Source organism: Balaenoptera borealis (genome assembly GCF_965194805.1).
Source record: "Balaenoptera borealis genome assembly, chromosome: 17".
Lineage (NCBI taxonomy): Eukaryota > Metazoa > Chordata > Mammalia > Artiodactyla > Balaenopteridae > Balaenoptera > Balaenoptera borealis.
This window is the reverse complement of record NC_138876.1, coordinates 28,972,484-28,993,595: the sequence shown is the minus strand read 5'-3', so window position 1 is coordinate 28,993,595 and position 21,112 is coordinate 28,972,484. Positions and strand designations below refer to the sequence as shown.

At 33.9% G+C, this 21,112-nt stretch overlaps 1 protein-coding gene and 1 long non-coding RNA gene across 2 annotated transcripts in view; both read right to left on the bottom strand.

Moving 5' to 3' along the window:
* The window catches only part of LOC309615187, a 571,459-nt gene that overhangs the window by 337,395 nt on the left and 212,952 nt on the right, over positions 1–21,112 (bottom strand). The gene's annotated exons all lie outside the window — the stretch shown is intronic.
* Positions 1–21,112, bottom strand: part of EIF3E (eukaryotic translation initiation factor 3 subunit E) — a 51,724-nt gene that overhangs the window by 17,793 nt on the left and 12,819 nt on the right. Inside the window, exons 5-8 of the mRNA XM_082364385.1 lie at positions 20,486–20,590; positions 15,138–15,263; positions 14,338–14,462; positions 727–853 (exon numbers count right to left, since the gene is read on the bottom strand). Of these exons, the coding sequence (XP_082220511.1) occupies positions 727–853; positions 14,338–14,462; positions 15,138–15,263; positions 20,486–20,590 (483 nt within the window). The remainder of the gene's footprint in view (positions 1–726; positions 854–14,337; positions 14,463–15,137; positions 15,264–20,485; positions 20,591–21,112) is intronic.

The window sequence follows — 21,112 nt, the reverse complement described above, 5'->3', positions numbered from 1 at the left end:
ATTTCTAACAAATTACCCAGTATTATCTTCTCAAAGCAATTGCTCATATCCTGATTGCAGGCCACACCTTAACCTTATAATGCCTTCCAGACCAAGTTCTCTAAATTCTCATCCTAGAACCATTCCAAAAGCTTTCAAATTCCTCTACTGCCAAAAGTCTCCCTTACTTAATAAACAGTGATGAACTTCTCCAAGTAAAAGGGTATTCATATCCTGCAGAATAAAACTGTCTTTTTGTACTTAAATTATTCTTAGATCAAATAAATGTTTAAGTTCTTTTTTAACCCATAGTTATTGCTGAGAAATTCACTAAAAATCAATCAGTAGGGCTATAGCTTTTGTACAACTTGGGGACTATTAAAATTATATTCTATGTAAAGATCACTACTCTGGAACTATGTAGGTAGTGACCTTCCAACAAAAAGTTCCAAGCTCCAGATCTCCTTCACCCTTTGCAATAAGAGCAACACTAATACACAATGCATATTAAGTATCTAACTAGCAGAGAGCAGTATTCATTCATACCACATCTACAATAAGCATATCATGAACTTAAAGTAGTATACGTCCATTTGGGGTTCTTGGGCTCTTTTCTCTTCATGTATACTTCCCTCCTATTTTTAAACATTTTTACCTTAAGAACTAAGAGTTCTACTTTTTCAGAAAAAGAGGTTAGACTTGAAGTTTAGGCACATTTTAAAAATCAATAAAGATTTTAGTTTTTACCTGTTGAATAACTTTGACCAGATCTTTTAGCACTTGCCGGCGTTTTCGGACATCTTTGTTTGTTATGACTGCTGTGGTCAAATAGCGGAGAATATGTGGACACATTGTCTGAATTGCATTAAGATACCTAAGGTAAAAATATAAAAATTACTTAATATTAATAACTTACCCAGTTTTTTTAGATCTATAATCACCTGTGATTAAAAAAAAACACTTGGGGCTTCCCTGGTGGTGCACTGGTTAAGAATCCGCTTGCCAATGCAGGGGACACAGGTTCGAGCCCTGGTTAGGGAAGATCCCACATACCGTGGAGCAACTAAGCCCGTGTGTCACAACTACTGAGCCTGCGCTCTAGAGCCTGCGAGCCACAACTAGTGAGCCCATGTGCCACAACTACTGGAGCCTGCGTGCCCAGAACCCGTGCTCCACAAGAGAAGCTACCACAATGAGAAGCCCGCGCACTGCAACAAAGAGTAGCCCCCACTCGCCGCAACTAGAGAAAGCCCGTGCGCAACAAAGAAGACTCAACACAGCCGAATATTAAAAAAATAAAGTTATAAAAAAATAAAAATAAAACACTTGAGCAGCCCATTAGATTGCACTGTTTCAGAAGACTAGGATTGCAAAAACTTAAGAATGAATACTATAAAGCAGCGGTTCACAACCTTTTTGGCACCAGGGACCAGTTTTGTGGAAGACAATTTTTCCATGGGAGGGGGGCGGGGGGGAGTTGGTGTGGTTCAGGTAGTAACGTGCTCGATCGTGGGGAGGGTTCAGGCGGTAATGCGAGCCCGCGAGCGATCGGGAGTGATGGGGAGCGGCAGATGAAGCTTTGCTTGCTAGCCTGCCGCTCACCTCCTGCTGTGCAGCCCAGTTCCTAACAGGCTGAGGACGGGTACCAGTCTGCAGCCTGGGAGTTGGGGACCCCTGCTGTATGGGCCATCTCCTCCAAGAAAAAGTCTAAATGATGAGAATGCCAGCTGGTATTTCCCAATTTGGAGTGAGATGACAGACTCACTTAAGAGGTAAATAATCCTATTACCATTGTTGAGTAAGAGGATTTTGCAAGGCCCTTATACATACTGTCAGTCTGTTTCGAAAGATTTCATTTCCCTAGAAGAACAAATGTGTGAAAACCTATGTGCAAAAAAACACTACTCAATTAGAGAATCAGGCACTCAACACAAATTAAAGAATTAAAAAAATAATTTCAGGGGATGAAAGACTGGAAACTATTTTGATGATCCCCAGCTGGCTACCCTCTGTCATTCAGTGTTTATCCTGTATTTCTCCTGCTCAATTTCCTGATATAGCTCCCCAATTTTTATCCAGTAAGAACCTCTGAGCACCAGGTACTATGCCAAGCTTGGAAACATTTGTCAATAAAGTCCATTTCTCTTAGTTAAATCTTCAAGTCCCAAAGTACCCATCCAGATCCATCTCCCACCACACCACCACTGACTGCTTCTTGCTTCCCTCACTTCTTAAAACTCACTCCATATGGACTGCTCTCCCAAACACATCCCTCTGAAGGCCTAAATTCTAGCCATCCTTCAAGGTCCAGCTCAGATACCTTATCTTCCAAGTTCTCCCAGACTGTAATGTTAATAAATCTTTATACTTTGTCATGTTGCAGATTCCCCATAAAATGCTGTTTGAACTCTTTAGAGGACCCTAGAATCTGATAGCAACCTAACACTTAAATAAAATCTAGTCCCACTTAGCCCTCCCTAGATTTCCTCTAAAAAAGGTATAAAAATAATCAACACTCACTTAAGAATAAAACAATTTCTAAGAAAAGATAACTACACAAATCAGCTAAAAGTTTCATTATCTGAAAAATTAAGCCTGAGTTTTAGGCAGAAAATTTTAAATGCAATGTTCACTCAGTACAAGTGATTGCCTCAATACTCTTATCAGAGACATCATGTACAGCAGAGCATGATTGGTGTTCTTAATCAGTTTTGAAGTAGGTAATTTTAGTAGGCATTTATGAAACTCATTCATAGATTTATCCATACAAAATAAAAAACTGTAAGTTTATTTTATATGATGTTAAACATTTATTTTTACTTATCCTTTCTCTGTATCATTGCACCATGTGTAACTTCACTGTTTTTATTGGAGAATGACTTCCTTAGAAAATCATCTCTCTTACGTGAGTATATGACAGGGGTTAGCAAAAATTTTGTAAAGGGCCAGATAATGAATATTTTAGGTTTGCAGGTCAAGAGGCAAGATTGAGAATATTAATCAGGTACCTAAATAACCTAAATAACAAGAAAACAAATTTCCAAAATATTTTACTGACAAAATGCAAACTATAATAGTTGACTATAATTTTTCATAATTCAGGTCTACTAATGAGAAGAATAAAATTCCTTTAATAGGGTAACTTTGCTTAATTGTGTTCAAAGTTAGAGATCCCTATCACTAAAATTTATTGCAAATGTTTATCTGTTAATGCTGATCTGTAATGAGATTTTACATATTTGACCTCTGATATCAATTGATAAGATTTTAATTGAGCATATTTATCACTTGGAAGGCTTTTATGGAAGGCTTTTACAGAATTGTTACGTTCTTTTGATACTGCCTTTTAGCATATCATTACACTGCAGATAAATTGCTTCTGTTTCAATTGCACAGTTAAATGAATTTTCAAATACAGAAATTTCCTTTGTATTGGGTTGGCAAAAAGGTTCAGTTTTTCTGTAAGATCTTACAGAAAAACTCGAATGAACTTCTTGGCCAACCCAATACTTACAATGAGGTCTAAAACTTTCTGGAATTGTAACTTGAGCCCAAAAAACGTGTCCACTACAAATTTGTGTGGGAATGAGGGTCTCATTTCTTCTTTTAACTTTTGAAAGAATGGAAAATGTATAAAGCAGCTGGACATAAGATCCAGGCTATGTTAGGCATTATCAAAGTGACTACTAGAGTATAAGTTTTGCATATAAGTACTGTTCTGATTTGTAATTTTAGGTTGAATTAAGAAACATTATCAAGTCTATAGCTTAACTTCCAGAGCCATTCATGGCTTGATAATAGTGGTTGAGGGCAATTTTTTGTTCAGGAAAATTTCAATCTTGCCCCAATCTCAAAAAAGTCACAATAAAACTCTGCCACTGCAAAGCCATCCTATCACTGTGGTAGCAGGAAAAATCAAGATACTCTATTGATCTGACAAAAATTCATGGACTGAGAACAGTTAAGTCTACGATAGCAAATGAAGTTCACTGTTGACACTAATGGTTCAGTAATACACCACGGATTCAAGAATTTTCCACAAAGTACCTGGAAATGAATAAGGCAGTGGATAACTATAGGCTGTGAACACCTCACATTTTCACAAGCTTTGTAAATCTGTCCAACTAATAAGCATTTTTCTCCTCCACACATATTTGCCACCAAAAGTTTTAACACATCTTAGCAGATTCCACTTCAGGCTGTACTAAATTAGTGTTTCCTCAACTTTGCAAACATTTTCACCTGTAGTTGTTCCACAGACTATTCATAGAGGCATGTTCTTCAGTCACTTCAAATCCATCACTGACTCCTCAAGCCAACAACTAGCCATATTGGTAAACATCTCTCAACTCATCAAGAGCCCAGGAAAACCACTAAAAATCATATACTTTATTTTTTTAATTGACTACTGATGTTGCTCCCAATATCTTCAATTCTGAGGAGCTGTTCTCACCAATAGGCGAAAAGTTTTAAACAAGTTCATTTTTTCTGGACATATCTCTTTGGCCACTGCAACTGAACAGAATTTAACAAAATCACCACTGGTAAATGGCTTTCCTTACCTGGTTAACAAAAGAGCCGCTCAGAAACTTACTTTGGTTGAAGCCTCATTTCCATTAATTTTTGTGAGGAAATTCTGCTGTGATGAGATATTCTGTTTTAAATTTCCTAATTTTTCTGACGGTTGCTTTGTAATCAGTTGGGAATATTGTAATGAGTGCTTACAGTCTGGTTATGTAGATGTATACTGTATCCTCTTAGCATATCTACATTGTCAGTTCAATGCTTTGCTTTCTAATTTGAAACAAAATAATTCCCACTGCACTGCGCCTTACAATTTAAGCACATTTGGCACTTCCCTGGTGGTGCAGTGGTTAAGAATCCGCCTGCCAATGCAGGGGACACAGGTTCGAGCCCTGGTCCGGGAAGATCCCACATGCCGTGGAGCAACTAAGCCCGTGCACCACAACTACTGAGCCTGCGCTCTAGAGCCTGTGAGCTACAACTACTGAACCCCGCGCACTTAGAGCCCGTACCATGCAACAAGAGAAGTCACCGCAATGAGAAGCCCGTGCACTGCAAGGGTAGCCCCCGCTTGCCGCAACTAGAGAAAGCCTGCACACAGCAACAAAGACCCAAGGCAGCCAAAAATAAATAAATTAATACATTTATAAAAAAAAAAAATTTAAGCACATTTGAGTCTACTTTTCTAAAAGAAGTAAAATGTTGCAGTATAGTTATACACATGGCACTTGAAACTTTGTCCAGGTACAACGGCAGCATCACTGGGATTCAAAGAGCACTGAGTAGCAGAGTGAGGCAGGGAGAGTGCAATAATATATGATCTCTGTCACAACAATTCAACTCTGCCATTACAATCCAAAAGCAGCCAAAGATGTGTGTGTGTGCGTGTGTGTAGATATATATATATATAAATGTGTGTTCCAATAAAAATTTATGGACACTAAAACTGTAATGTCATATAATTTTCACATTGCAAAATATTATTCTTTTCATTTTTTTCCCAACCATTTAAAATGTAAAAGCCATTCTTAGATTGCAGGCCATAAGAAAAAAGGCAGTGGGCCACAAGACATTTTAGCCCATGGTCCATAGTTTGCAGACTCCTGGCATACAGCATTACCATGGCTGACTTCGAAACATGCTAGGGCAGAAGTGATCCTTCCTATGTATGTATGTATATATGTATGTTATGTATATAGATCAATATATAAAGGAAGGGAGTGGGGATTAAGGGTGATTCTGGGGACGTTACCTTAGTTCACACTCTTGTAGGATCAGTAATTATATATTTAGTTCGAACAAAAGCAAAATCATAGATATGGCTATTTAACAGCCTGTACATAACCACTGTGCTCTTTTGTTCTACTTCTCTTTTTTAGCATCCATCTCCTTTCCTCTCTATCAATCAAAATTTAAAAGTCAAATCAATTTTCATCTTCACTGGACTCTAACTTCTCCAGGTTTCACTGATAAGTGTTATATATTTACAGTGTGTTTAGCATGCACAATACATCTGTATTTAGTTAAGTAGGTTCTTAAACTACTTGTTATGTTATTTGTTTGGATTATAAATTAGGTAAGAAAGGAGGCTATACCTCCCCTATTTTTGAAATCTAACTTAAAATTAATTTTTCCTTTAAATAAGAGCTTCAGTATTTATTGTGTTTGGAAGTGTAATTTCATGATGGTTAAGTAAAAATGTTTATTTTTCCTCCAGCACAGCCCTGCTCTAATTGTACAATTTTATGGAAGTTTTTTCTACAGTATTTTCTAATTGTAAGTCAGAACATTTAGAAATCAAAGGATAAGACAAAATATGCCACCAAATAAAAAATATTTAAGTATTATATGGGGGATACTATAAGGACATAAAGAATAAAAATTCTGCTCCCAAATATGCTTATAATCTAGTTAGGGAGATAAGGCAATTACAAGTTTTTTAAAAAAGACAGTAAATAATTAAATTCCAAATTATCAATATAAGGTAGGCACAACATACAGGACCTCATGTAGAAGTAAACCTGAGCTGGAGCTTGAAAAACAGGCAGGCTTTGAATTGGTACAAAAAAGAGAAAGGTACTTCCAGAAAGGCTAAAAAAATCAAAAAGGCAAGACTTAGTAGAACTGCAGAGGATGGATTTTTAGAGATCATCCTGAGCTAAAGCAGGTGAAACACCTGCATGAAAAAGTTTTCTTATCAGGAACAATTAGAAAGGTTAGGAAAAATAAAGGCAGAGGGTATATCAGGACAAATTCTAGACATGATCTGGTTGACTGTTAACAGTAAAACTTGAAATTTCTTAGGATATTTATGATATCTTTATTTAGAAAACAAATTAAACATTCTTTTGCTAACTGAACTTTGAATCTTTCTTTTTACAACTGGAGAGTAACTAGGGCATTGTATTACAAATGCATTCTTCTCCCTAATAGCATCTACATTTGGTGGCAAAGCCTCATCTCTAATAGCCTACGAACACTGTTCTAGCTTACACTTGATACTTTATCTTACATATTATATTACATTTAAAAGTTCAACATTTTTCAAATGTGTAAATCATCTCCATTTTAGATTCAGAATAAATTATGGCAGAAATGATAATATATATGATGTAAGAGACTTAACCTGCACTGGCATCTAAACTTTCACTTCAAGGACAAAAGTATAAATTATCTCCACAGTACTTTCGTATTTTAAAAAAAGCCTGAAATCACAATCTATATAAACTATCAATTTAACATACACTCAATGAACCACATTAAATTGTATTCCTGTGCTACTGGAAATCAAAAACAGAAAAATGATACTTTCTCCATTAGTACCTACTACCTATCAGAGACAATCGAAAAATGCATACTGACTGTAGACATACAAATGCAAATTACACACTACTTACTAGAAGCTATTCTACTTAAATATGCAACCTAGGAAAATGGCTGAAACAATGATCTGTCAAGCCAACTGGGTGTATTCTCACGTGAAAAAAGTTAGAATCAAGCAAAAAATCAGAATAAGTCATTAAGACATTACTAATGAGGAAGAAAATATGATGGCAACCTGACCCTATGGCAAGTGAAAATGGTAAGCACCGTATTTTGGTGAAATTTTAAAACTGTAATACTACTGAGTTTTCTTTTTCACATTTTGCAAACAGGTTACTTCCGTTTAAAAAAAAAATAGTCCAAATGGCATCAGGGTTCTTATTGGGAGGATGAAAATGTTCAAAAATTGATTTATGGTGATGGCTGCACCACTTGGTAAAGTAACTAAAAATCACTGAATTGTAAACAAAAAATGAAACCATCTGGTACCTTAGCACAAATCACGGTAGTGGCATCATACTATACTAGTCACTGTTATTAATAACCACACTCTTACAGTTAAAAAAAATGCCAATTTCAACTATATCTTTGATTAGGCAGTACAAATTATTAATTTTCAAAAATTTCAACCCGTGCATACTTATCTTTTTAATATTCTGTATGACTAAAATGGGAAGTGTGTAAAAGATCTTCTGCTGTACACTAGTGTCATGGTTGTCTTAAGGAAAAGTACATGTTCAATGAGTTGCAAGGTGAACCAGCTGCTTTTCTCACAGAACACTATTTTTACTTGAAAGAATGACAGTCAAACCAAAGCCATTCAGACTTGAGTATTTGGCAGACACTTTCCAGATAATAAAGTTGAGCCTATCCTTCAATAAAAACAAATGATAAAAATCAGAGCTTGCAAAAAAAGGGTAAAATTTTGGAAAATTTGTATCTGTCATCAAGAGTTTGACTACTTTCCAATACTTGAAAAGCCTTTTCTAATGGGTTTAGTACTGAAATTAATTAATGTGATTATTTTGGTGTTGTATAATGGTGCTGTATATGTTGGAATACCTGCATAACTCCCTGAACCAGTATTTCCCAATCAATCAATGCATACGGTCATAAAATCATGCATGGGTAAAAGATCCATTTAAATTGCAAAATCAACCAATATAGTTTAGAATTCTAGTATAGTTTAGAATCCAAAACACTGAATGATACGGTTTCAAATCCCGCTTTTCAGTACTTTTTAAGAAATTACTACTTGTTTAGTTCTGGTGTATGATCAAAAAAGGATATTCACAATTATCTGAAAAGGCTATTAAAACACCTCTCTTTCCCAACTACATGTATGTGTGAGGCTTGGTTTTCTTCTTATCCTTCAAACAAAATGACATATCACAACAGACTGAATGAAAATCAGATATGAAAGCAAACATGAAAATCTAGCTGTCAAGCCAGAAATGTAAAGGTCTGCAAAAATGTAAAACAATGCCACTCATCACTAAATTTGGTTTTTTAAAGTTATTTTTCATAAAAATATATATAACTATAATCAATTTACTATTTGTCAATTAATAAATATATTTTAGAATTTCTTAGTTTTAATTTCTAATACAGTATATATCAATAAATTTAGCCAACATGTATGAAACTACACTCAAAAACTCTTAATAGTGTAAAAGAGTTTCAAGACCAAAAAGTTTAAGAACCATTCACCAGTACCATTCACCAGTAACAATAATATTGCCAAAGATAATTCTGATGTCAGTATTTTTTTCTTCTCAACATACAATGTTTTTTTCTCCTCAGTGTGTATATCTGATTTGGGTCTTGGAGGGGGTAAGAGGATCTTACTGAATGTTCTAATAGTGCTGGTCCTATTTGCCTCACAAAATTGGATGCAGAATATCTCCCCATGTACACCTAGTTCTTTTAATGCTCCAAAATTAGTAATTTCAACGTTTACTAATATATTGCTAATTTTATTTTCAGTGCCTTTGTTCCGTTTTTCTGTACTTTTACTCAAGGTTTTAAAAGTTGAACAAGTACTCAAAGCTATGAATTAATTTCTGAGTGCTGCTTTGGCAGGTATTTCATAATTATCAACATTTAATCTCTTCTTTGATTCAGTTACTTATAAAACCTTTAATAATTCCTAGTTTTACTGTTTTGTGTCCAGAAAGTACATGCTATAAAATTTCTAGTTTTAAAAATTTATTCAGAGATTTTTAATGGCATACGGTATTGTCTTTTTTGTATATGAACCATGGAAATGCAAATGAAGGCATTAAGCCTACTTGTAGAATACAGCTTGATAATTAACTGTCTTAATTCTAAGTTGTTATTTCAATTATATTTCTATGACCATGAACCTTTACCTTACTTTAAAATTTAAAAAACAAATCTACTTTTTGCATTGTTTTCCTTTATAAAAGTTTGATATTTTTTCCTATAAAAGGGTTTCATCTTCAAGAAATTCATGGAAAAGACTCTGACAAGTACAGGTTTCTGGTAACTGACTGTACTGCTGAACTGAATGAATAAGCATTTTCAGAACTCTAATGAAAAACTGATGAACTCATAAAAGTGCTAACAAAAGATCAAGATGAAAAAAAAATTAATTACATGGGACTGAGTGAACTGATGAGGATGAGTATAATTTTTGTGACTTTCTGTCTGAATTTAAAAAAAAAAAAAAATCCCACAAGGACTCAGAGGCAAAGAATATACAAATCAATTTTCACTGCAAAGTAAAGGAGCTGTTACAGTGGAGGATTACTGGACTGAATGCCAATATTATGACATAGTATGAGTGCGTTTCATGTTTGGTAATTGCAATCATTGTTGCTTTTGTTGTGGTAAAAAAAAAAAAAAAAAGTTTGATATTTTATCTTTAACAAAATTTTCTGCAATCTCAACTGAACTACCTATTTCTAATATCTATAATAAATGATTCTACTAACGAATTAATTATATTGTTTTGATTTCATATAAGCCATAAGGTTGTCAGGGATTAATCCACAGTTTCCCCTTATTTGTATTACAGAATTTTTACAGTGGGCTTGAATATTTTTACTTTCCTTGTTTGTATACTTCCTTTCATTACTTAAAAATATTTTTAAAAAATCAGTTGAATTTAATGTTCCTTTCTGGATACATATGTAACTGCAAAAACTACAGCAGAGGGCTTCCCTGGTGGCGCAGTGGTTAAGAATCTGCCTGCCAATGCAGGGGACACGGATTAGAGCCCTGGTCTGGGAAGATCCCACATGCTGTGGAGCAACTAAGCCCGTGAGCCACAACTACTGAGCCTGCGCGCCTAGAGCCCGTGCTCCGCAACAAGAGAAGCCACCGCAATGAGAAGCCCGTGCACCGCAACGAAGAATAGCCCCCACTCGCCGCGACTAGAGAAAGCCTGCGCGCAGCAACAAAGACCCAACGCAGCCAGAAATAAATAAATAAATTTATTAAAAAAAAAAAATTCAGCAGAGTGAGTCTACCTGTAAGCAGTAGCATGGAAAGTCAATGCCTAGGGATTCCTATAACTGAGTTCAAGAAGGGCTGTTCTTACCGATCCTTAACCCACCTACTAGGTATCAAGATTAGAGCCAACTATTACAGTATCCAATGTTTGAGTCAAATCTGCTCATTCAGGGAAGGCTCTTACTCCCACCCGTGATTCTAGGGATATCAATCAACTCATAAGACAATCTTACAGGTTTTATTACTCAGGAGGGAGGCAAAATATTACATGATAATGTTACTTTTAATCTCTTCTCATTTGAGTGCATGTTCAATTAATCTCCATAAATATTGAGAAATATATCCTTAATTCTTGAGTTTGAAATTCTCATCAAACATCTCTTTTTATAAGATGCACGGATAGTTAACATTAAAGATAGGTATGTAACTATTTTATATTCACCAACATTCCTAAATTTCTTGCAATGTTTTACCAATCATTTTTCTGGGTACTCCAGATTCATCCATTATTGGTATGTCTCAACTACTGCATAAGATTGCAACTGTCATTATCACAAATAAAAATGCCTCTTATAAAATATAATGGTTGCCCAAAGGGTGCATGAAAAAGGTACTTCTCAAGAATCAGAGTATAACAGAAATAAGACAGCCCTCAGAGGATTAAATAAACAATGCACCAGGGCAGAGAGAGATTCATCAATTTAGTAAGAGAAAACTACCAGATCAGGAAGACTTGAGAAGAACTTGATAAAAAATATTAACATATTTAAATCAACATAGGAGGACAGGGAAGGAATATAGGAGCAAAGTGAGAGATACTGATATGAAATGGAATCATAAAAAGAGAAGTAAAAAGCAAATCTTGGAAATGCCCATCCAAATGTTTAGGGTGACATGCCAAAAAATGTTCATGATCTGGTCCTTATGACAAGGATATTCCTATTGTGGAAATGGATATGTTAACCCGATGCTTAATCTGATGGTGCCATGAAACATTCCAGTCACATAAATTAATTTTCTATTCTGATTCCAAATATTCATAAAGGAATCTTCTGTATTCTATAGCTTCCTATGTATTAAACCCATAGGGTCAGAACAATCTGGTAATGTTTCACGTACTTAGTCCTCTTAGCACTTCTCATTGCAAATAATGATGGCATTTTGGTTTTATACATCAGTCTTTTTGAGGTTGGTTCAGCTTTGTTCTTCACAAATCAACCCCTAGGATACTGTAAAATAAAGTTGCACGCTTCCTATACCAAAAGCCAGAACAAAATAATACCACCCTTGTAGGATCTTACTTTAGTACACAGTGGCTTTTCTTTTTTAACCTTTCCCAAGAGCTTTTTACTTAATGCAACATATGGACTACAATTTGTATATAACTTTCCAGATTACAATCTATCATAGCATTCAGCAAAGTGTAAAACTTTAAAATTTTTAGATTTCCCACAAAATAGGGTTTCTTTAATAAAGGAGGAACAACAGCTCAGACAGAATGAACCTTTTATGTTCACATTAGTGAATAATGTGAATCTAGAAGGCATACTTGAACATCTCTAATGAAAGAAGAAATAACTATAGTACCATGTAAATTACAAAATCTTATCTCTCGTAATTTACATTTAAAATTTAATGCTGGAATCACCATCTTCTACCTCACTTAATGCCATGTAGTTTTTGTTTTTTCAAGGGAAGACCAAAATGATTTCCTGTTACGAAAACTTCTTTGCCTGTGTTCAGTTTTAACAAATTGGACCAGTGAGTCATGCAAATACTGACTAAATACATTAATACTGAACTTAAGTTGTGACGTTAATACAAAAAATAAGCCAAGCATATTTCTGATAAAAGTGCTTCTATTTGACAGATTCAGGGGAACATTTAGCATTTAATGCAGAGAACACAATTTAAACCATTTAAAAATGGCTCCCTGGGACTTCCCTGGTGATCCAGTGGCTAAGACTTCGCCTTCCAATGCGGTGGTGTGGGTTCAATCCCTGGTTGGGGAGCTAAGATCCCACATGCCTCGTGGCCAAAAAACCAAAAAAACAAAAGCAGTACTGCAACAAATTCAATAAAGACTTTAAAAAATGGTCCACATCAAAAACAAAAACCGAAAAAATTCATTTCTACATTTAAAAGTTACTGGCAATTCTTGGTTGGCAAATATTTTTCATCTGTATCGCCACCAATAACTTCATTTCTCTTAAATTTAAAGTCCAGATGATTATGTTAACAACTTAACTGAAGAGGTCAAATATTTTATAGTCTCAAAAATCCTACTAAACTGAGTATTTAAAGAACATGTTTATTCACGTGACTCAGTTTAGATGATTATATTTCATCAACTTATACAAAAATATCGCTAAAGTATTATTACCTTATTTTCAAGACTTAAAAAATTACAAAAAAATTTAAAAATACACTGTTCAGTGTTCATTGATTTTCTATTAAGTGGGTATTATACCATCTATTCCTAAACTATACTTCCGTAAATTAAATATGCATTTTAGGAAAAAATGTTAAAACCTTAATTTGACAGACAATAAGCAGAAATCAAGTGAAATGTATTAGGATCTCCATCTTAAATTGAGTTAAAAATAACAAAAATATGGCTCAAAGTGTTATGTGAGACTTAACCAACAATGCCATCAATAAGTCATACCAAGAATGCAACCTTGGGCTAAATTAATATACGTATATGTACTGGTCATAGGAGCTAGTAATGCCACTGTAATCTATAAAGCTTAGATAACAATCCTAGAATAAGCTTTCAATTTTAAAGATCCAGATTTTTAAAAAGCTGTGGATAAACCGGTGGTTACCTAAGAACATCAGCCAAAATACTAAAGAATGTGACAAACTACATTACTTAATAAAACTAGAGATATTTAGCCTGAAGGAAAGAAAAATAAGGAAAATTATCTTCAAGTATCTGAAGTATTTTCATAAAGCAGTCTAGTTTCCTGTTGCTCCAACCAAACAAATAAATAATAGAAGATTCAGAGGTATTGACCTCAAATGGAAGAATAAATTTTTAAAAATGATTTCTAGCTAACAGCAGAACAGTCTAGTTCATAAAGCAGTGAATTTCTTATCACCAAAAGCTGGATGATGGAACAAAGATGATATAAAAGGGATTCTCTTGGTATGTATATCTTCCTTCCAAATAATATGGCCTAGAGCCTTAATTCTAAAGCTTTAATGTATACATGAATTACCTGGGTTCTTCTTACGTTGAAGATTCTGATTTAGTTCTTCTAGGATAAGGCCTGAGACTCTGCATGATACTGATGCTGCTGGCCCAGGGACCAAACTTAAATAGCACTTTAAAGGGCTAGGAGTATACTTTTATCAAGTAATTTACTTAAGAGTTACATGTAAGCTTTTTCAATTAACAAGCAAATCTACCACATGAAGAGGGGAAAATATGTGACAACAAATTCAAATGTTAGAAGTACACTTTAAATTTTAAAAATTCTATTTGATTTCATATAATTAAAGTCAAAACTATACAGTGAAATAACTTACTGTGGCTGGTAAAGGAAGAGATCAATAATGTTATCACGCCCTTTAGGGTGATTGAAGAAAACAAACAGAGACCAATGAATGAGCCATGTTCGCTGCTGAAGAGACTGAAGTGGAGAACTCACAGACTAAAGGATTAAAAAAGGTATACAAAGGAAATATTAATATATGAGAAAGAGGAAAGGGAATAAACATGGCTGATCTCAGAATTTTATTTTAAATGAGAACCTTCTAAAGCATGCACGGTGATCATTATGATCAAAGTCCAATCCCCCAGACCACTCTACTCTCTGCATGACCCTTGACATTCAAAATTTCCCTGTTCTCAGAGACAGATTCAACAATGTCCACTAAGCCATTTTTACAGAGGCTCTAAGTTATACTTACTTCAGACAACATTTTATAAGCAAGGACTAAATTAAACACTTCATAGTAAGTTTTATTAGACATTAATAGTAGATGAAAACTGTCATCTTCTGCATTAGACTTTCAATAATGGGTGGCACTAAGAGTATTATGTCATTTCCACTGAAACAGATCAAAGAAGCACCACAGCTCTAACAAAAATGAAAACTGAGTTATTTTCTCTAAGAGCCAAAAGAAGTTTGACAGCTTCCTTCAAGGAGATTCAGTAAAACTAATCAACCCACTAACCCACTGTGATTTTTATATCAGGTCAACATTTTAGTTTAGCCTCCCTCCCTTTCCTCCTTCCTTTTTAAAGTACACAGTGTTTTCCTTATCAGAAAGTATTAAGGATACATAGAAATTTCAGAAAATCACCCTGAAGAACTGTAACTCACATTATTATCTATGGTCTCTTTTAGCCGTGTAAGGTCTTCCATGGCTGCATCCCAATTCTGCATTAAGATTTCAGAGGCCAGTTTTCCCCAGAGTGAACTCAAAGCATTTCTATCTGTTGCTGGAACCTGTTTAAGCAATCATAATTAATTATATTCTGAATACTCCGGAGGAAAAGAAGATAATGTATATTTTATACCCTACATATCCCTCGGGCCTACTAAAAGATCTATAGCACTCTTCCCCAAACTCCAGTTATATAAGCCCTTATTTGGATCACATTGGTTAAGCTGATTCAAATAGATTTCATTTAACTTAATTTATTAAAAATACACAGGTCTTTGATATTCAGTCTAGATCAGAAGATAGAGAATAACTTAAAACTAGGATACAGCACCAGTGTTTTAGTGTAATCCATTTCAGATCATTTATACACAACTAATCAAATTTTAGGAACTCAAAACTTTGCAAACAAAGTTAGATTCAGAGGCAATTTGTTGCTAAAAATTCCTGGAGTGAAGATGTGAAAATCAAGACTTGTGAGTCTCAACTACAATTTAGAAAAATTATTTCCAGAACAAAAAAACTTCCAAATTATGATATAAATGGAAGAGGTCATAGAGAGAAAAAAAAAGCAGGTCTACTGGTTAATAACATTAATAATTATCAAAGGAATATGTACTGAGAAACAGAAGTTCATATTCTTATATAATCCTAAAACCCTGGAAGGTAAATAATAATTTTTATCCCTATTTTAAAGAGGCGAACTGATGCACGGAGAGCATAATTTGTTGAAAATTATACTTCTAATCATAAAAGCTATAAAATTTCATACTGCAATCTTAACCCTGCAAAAATGGAGGAATGAGGGTCACTCTATCTCTTCTTGCCATTGATGCAAGTGGGTCATAAACCCAAACACCTATAAGGACTAGGCTAATAACAAAAACAAGTAAAGCAGGACTCTCAAAACAAGGCAAAGAAAGTGGATATAATGACTCTGAACTGTGCTAAAGCAGCAGAAACAAGTGAGGGTACTGGAGGGAGAAAACATTTCTATACCCCAAGCTGAAATTTTGAATTTTTCACTGAAGCACTTACATGGTACTATTAACTGTAAAGTACTATTGGTACATATTATAATTACAAGTTAAATAAAATCATATGGGGAGGACTGGAAATCCAACCACCAATAATTCTGGCTCTACCACTTACTATAAGTAGCTGAACCATCTGTGCTTTAGCTCCCTCATCTATAAAATGGGGATAGTAACAGAAGCCACCTCAGTTGTTGTATGACTTAAATCACATAATACATGTAAAAAGATTACAACATCACCTGACACATAATAAAAACTTGGGAAATGTGAATCATTACCACAATGATAATGAGAATAGAAATGATGATATCAGAGTATTATAGGTTGCCTAAACTATGAGGAACAAAACCATACCTAATTCAGACTCTGTCTATACTGAAATTCTTCCTTTGATGTCAGTAATTAATTCAAATGTACGGGAAAACATTTAGCAAACTCTCAGAGCATGCAAATAGCAGAGACTAAATTTGCAAATTAAAATTCGTAACATAACCATGAAATCACTGGTTCTTATTATTATTACAATGTATGTCCACAAGAAACTTGTATATGAATATTCATGTCTTTATTTGAAATAGACAAAACCCAGAAGTAATCCAAATGTTTATCAACAGATGAATAAACTGCAGTATATTCATAGAACGGAATACTAGTCAGCAATGGAAAGAATCAAACTTCTGATATATAAAATAATATAAACGAATCTCAAAAACTTGCTAGTCAAAATAAGCCAGGCACAAGCTTACATATATCATTCCACTTACATGAAATTCTAGAACAGACAAAACTAATATACAGGGATGGAAAGCAGATCAATGGATGAACCAGAGATGAGGTATGACTGCAAAGGGGAACAAGGGGTCTTTCTGGGGTAACAGAAATATTCTTTATCTTGATTTGGTGGTAGTTGCACAGGTATGTGCATTTGTCAAAACTCACTGAAATCAAAAAAACCTTATATAAAAATCTATAAAATTATTGTTCAAATTACAAAAGATAAAATGTTTGATCCTTACAAAGAAATCTAAGTACTAATATTTCACTGAATCTAAGATGTCATCAATTTTATGGTATATTATTTTAGGTCAATTCAGGACACATCCTAATTTTAGATGTTAAAATGGGATAAAAATATATCTGAGAATCGATATGAAATAGATGTCTTTTACAGTGACATTATCAGAGTACATCAGATCCAAATCTTCAGTCAAGAGCCTAAAACTTCACCAAATCATCATTACTCAAGCTTTCTTGAGTCAAGGAAAAGTACCTTTAAATTGAATGGCAAGTACTTACAGTAGATAAATTTTAAATTCTGAGTGAAACACACACACACACACACACATACACACACAAATATGATCACCAACAGTCCTAGCATCTTAAAATCACTTTTATTTCAAATAGCTGCTGGATGAGGAGATGGGTTATATTTTGGAGCCAGACCGAAGGCCACAGTGAGGGCAAATTTTAACAAAATAATTACAATACAGTTATTAATTAAAATACAGTTATAAATTAATAACTTTTAAAACAAAAATGTTCAAAAATTCCTAACAAATCTGCTCCACCATTTAAATTCAAATTAATGCATTTCTTAGAGCATGATTCAAAGAAGCTTCACAATCAAATAGGCTGCATTTAAGCACTCGGTGTATTCTAAAAGCCATGAAGTCTTTTAAAAATAAAAGTAGATTCTAGGGTCATACAGCTTTAATTTATACAACACTAACCTACAATAGGTCACTCAGAGAGCCAAATTCTAATCTCAGATCATAGTTACAATGGTTCTTTCATAGCTTATGTTTCCCTAACCATAGATTTAAAAGAATAATCAACCACCAGAAAAGAAATGAAAACAGGCCATTTGCAAAAAAGTAAAATTAAACAACTAATAAGCAAAAACATTGACATTATTTATCCCAAATCCAAAACAGGATTTTTATCTTTGCTACTAACAAGATTTCAAACAAATACATAGATTTTTTAGTGGTGCCCATCTAAATCAAAAGAAAAAGTAAATAATCCATCTTTAAACTTAGCTTAGTTAGCCTTTATCAATATGCCGACATGAAGTAACCAACTCGCGCATAACTCAACTGTTCTGCGGCACAAGATGGGACAAAAACTAAAATGAACTGCACCTAATTTCTGAACACTATCCAATCACTATATTTTGACTGCTCTTAATGTAAAACATTAATTTTGTATCCAGACCATGGTATTCAATCACTTAAACATAATTTGAGTTCCATCATACGATCTGCTAGGCAATGTAAAAGCTTAAGATCAACCCAGAATTTTTTAAGACAGGAAACTAATTAGATCTTTGTATTTTACAAAAGTAAATATAAAAACTCTGCAAACTTTTAAGTATATACCTATCACATGCAGAAATTTTCAGACTAATTATGAAACCATACTACATAAACATAATAATACTATTAAAACTAAAATATGTTATATGTGTTAGGATAAAAGCTTTTTGCAGCAGTGTAGCAAGTTTTTTAATCCCCAAAAGATTCATGCATACTACTCTGGCTCAAGTCCATGTCATTACAGTTGGCTCTTCATACCAATCTGCTTTCAAGGGTGGATATGCTAGAAGAGTTTCAATATCTGGATTTCCAGCAGTTACCTTAAGTTTCCATGTCTTAGCAAAATGGCACATTCACTCACTGACCAGCAACAATAAATTTACTGTGCTAGAACTCTAACATGACACTAAATCTTCATTCTCAAAATTCACTCCCAGCATTAACAAATGATATGAATAACCAACTCTTTTCATGTACCTGTAATCATATCAGGCTTCTGATTTTACAATCCTCGTCTAAGCTGTTTACATTTCCAAAGTAATCAACTTTTGCTCTCCTAAATCCTTCATAATATTCAAAGTAAAACTGATGGAATTTTCTGATAAGCTGCTACAAATTTAGCATCACCCATTACCTGCAATGCACTTGCAAGCTAACCACAGCTAAACTGTAAACTAAGAATTCATTTACAAATGGGATAATTTTTTTCTTCAAATCAAACTTGGAAATAAACTGAAATCTTTATTTCTTTGAAGGAAGGATGGTACTTTTTTTTTTTTTTTAAGGATGGTACTTTTAAAAAATGAAGTTGTCTAAGCACTTTTTTTAAGTGTAGGAGTTATTCGATTTAATAATACTGAACTCTTTCCTCACTTGCAAAAAAGAAAAATTTAATTTCCTAGAAAACAACCAAAGATAGCAGCCATTGAGTCTTTTCTTTGTGACTTGTGGGGCTAAAAGAAAAAAGGCACCAGAAAATAGAGACAGAAAGAACAGACTCTTCCAAGGTTGGAAGACAAAAAGTCCCTGTCTTAAAGAGGTCATTTCCCAACTTCTAGGGTTAACTAGAGATATCAGAGATGTAGGTACTTGCTTACTAATCCAAAGTAACAAATTATAATTTCTCAAATGAGACGCTAGTTAAAATAAGAGAATTTTGGTAACTTTAGAAGGCATTTATTAATATAATTACCTAAACAGAAGGCAGAATAAGAAAGAAATCTGTCAATGTGAAATCCTGATTTTTCCTTTGGCTTCATGCAACTCTCCTTCCCTAACAAACACAATGCATCTAGGAACTTGTCAAGTAGACAAATGAAGAAAAAAAGGTTAGGAATTTTTTCTAGCAGTACTATTTAAACTCATCTACTCCCAACATAATGAAAAAAAATTGAGCTTTGTAGTCTAATACCTGAGGGCAGAAGTAAATAGAAAAAAGTTATTTTTTGAAATAAAGTTATTTTTTCAAATTTATTTGAAAATCTTTTCAAATATCATTAGAATTCCACAGCTGTTTAGAACAAATTCAAGGAATATATGAAGCACAAAATATTGAATTAAAATTAGGAATAATAGATTTATTCAGTAAATATTAAGCACCCACAATGTGCCACTCACTGTGCTGTACAGTAATATTATAACAAATTCACTACATGATAGAATTCTACTAATGCTAAAATCATACAATTATACATAATATGAAAAATTAGTGGTTCCTACTTTTGGATTTCAAGGACAAGTTAAATCTGCCTCCAAATTTTGAGGCCCTGAAATAAGGTTTCCTATTTCTATTTGGTTTTGTTGAAAGTTTATTTTTTTCTCCTTTTGCCAATGATTGTTGAAAACTTAATGAATAGATCAAATCTACAGACATGTTTTAAGGAACCAAGGCAACCTACAAAAGAGAAGAAAAAGAAAAAAAAAATTACTTACCAACACTCTAAAGAAGTAAAGATATTCTGCTGCTCCAGAGTAATTTCCACATTCATATTGGAATTTTGCATACCTGTAGAGTGTATCTAAATATTCCTGCCTAAACTAAAAAAAGGAAAAAAGCTTAAATTCTATTTTTTAATTTTGAGTTTTAAAACTCAAACCATTTACTCTTTCAAATATCCCCAGATATCAATTCTTTCAAAAGTTACTACCCTCCCCCCCACCCCCCAAAATCAGAAAAGCACATGACCATTAAGATACATATTAGGAATTGTTGGATTTAACATTCATAGTTCTGAATTGTAACAATACCTACTTTGTTGTGATACAAACTTGAATTACAGCTGAAGGTCTGATGTGTGAGTCCCTTAGCTGGTGAATGAGCTTAGACAACTACCAAGCATATGCATCCCTGTAAGGATTTTGTGATTCTGTACAAATAATGTGCATAGTAAACTTCAGTTCTCTGAAAAAACTGGCCCCCAAATTGCACCAACTTTTACAGTTAATGATGCAAGCAAAGTGAAAGACAAAAAATCAAGAGAAGGGCTCCGAACCAGAACATTAACAAATACACCAAACATTCTATATGGAAACCAGAAAGAGTAATTTTGCAGTGGTCAG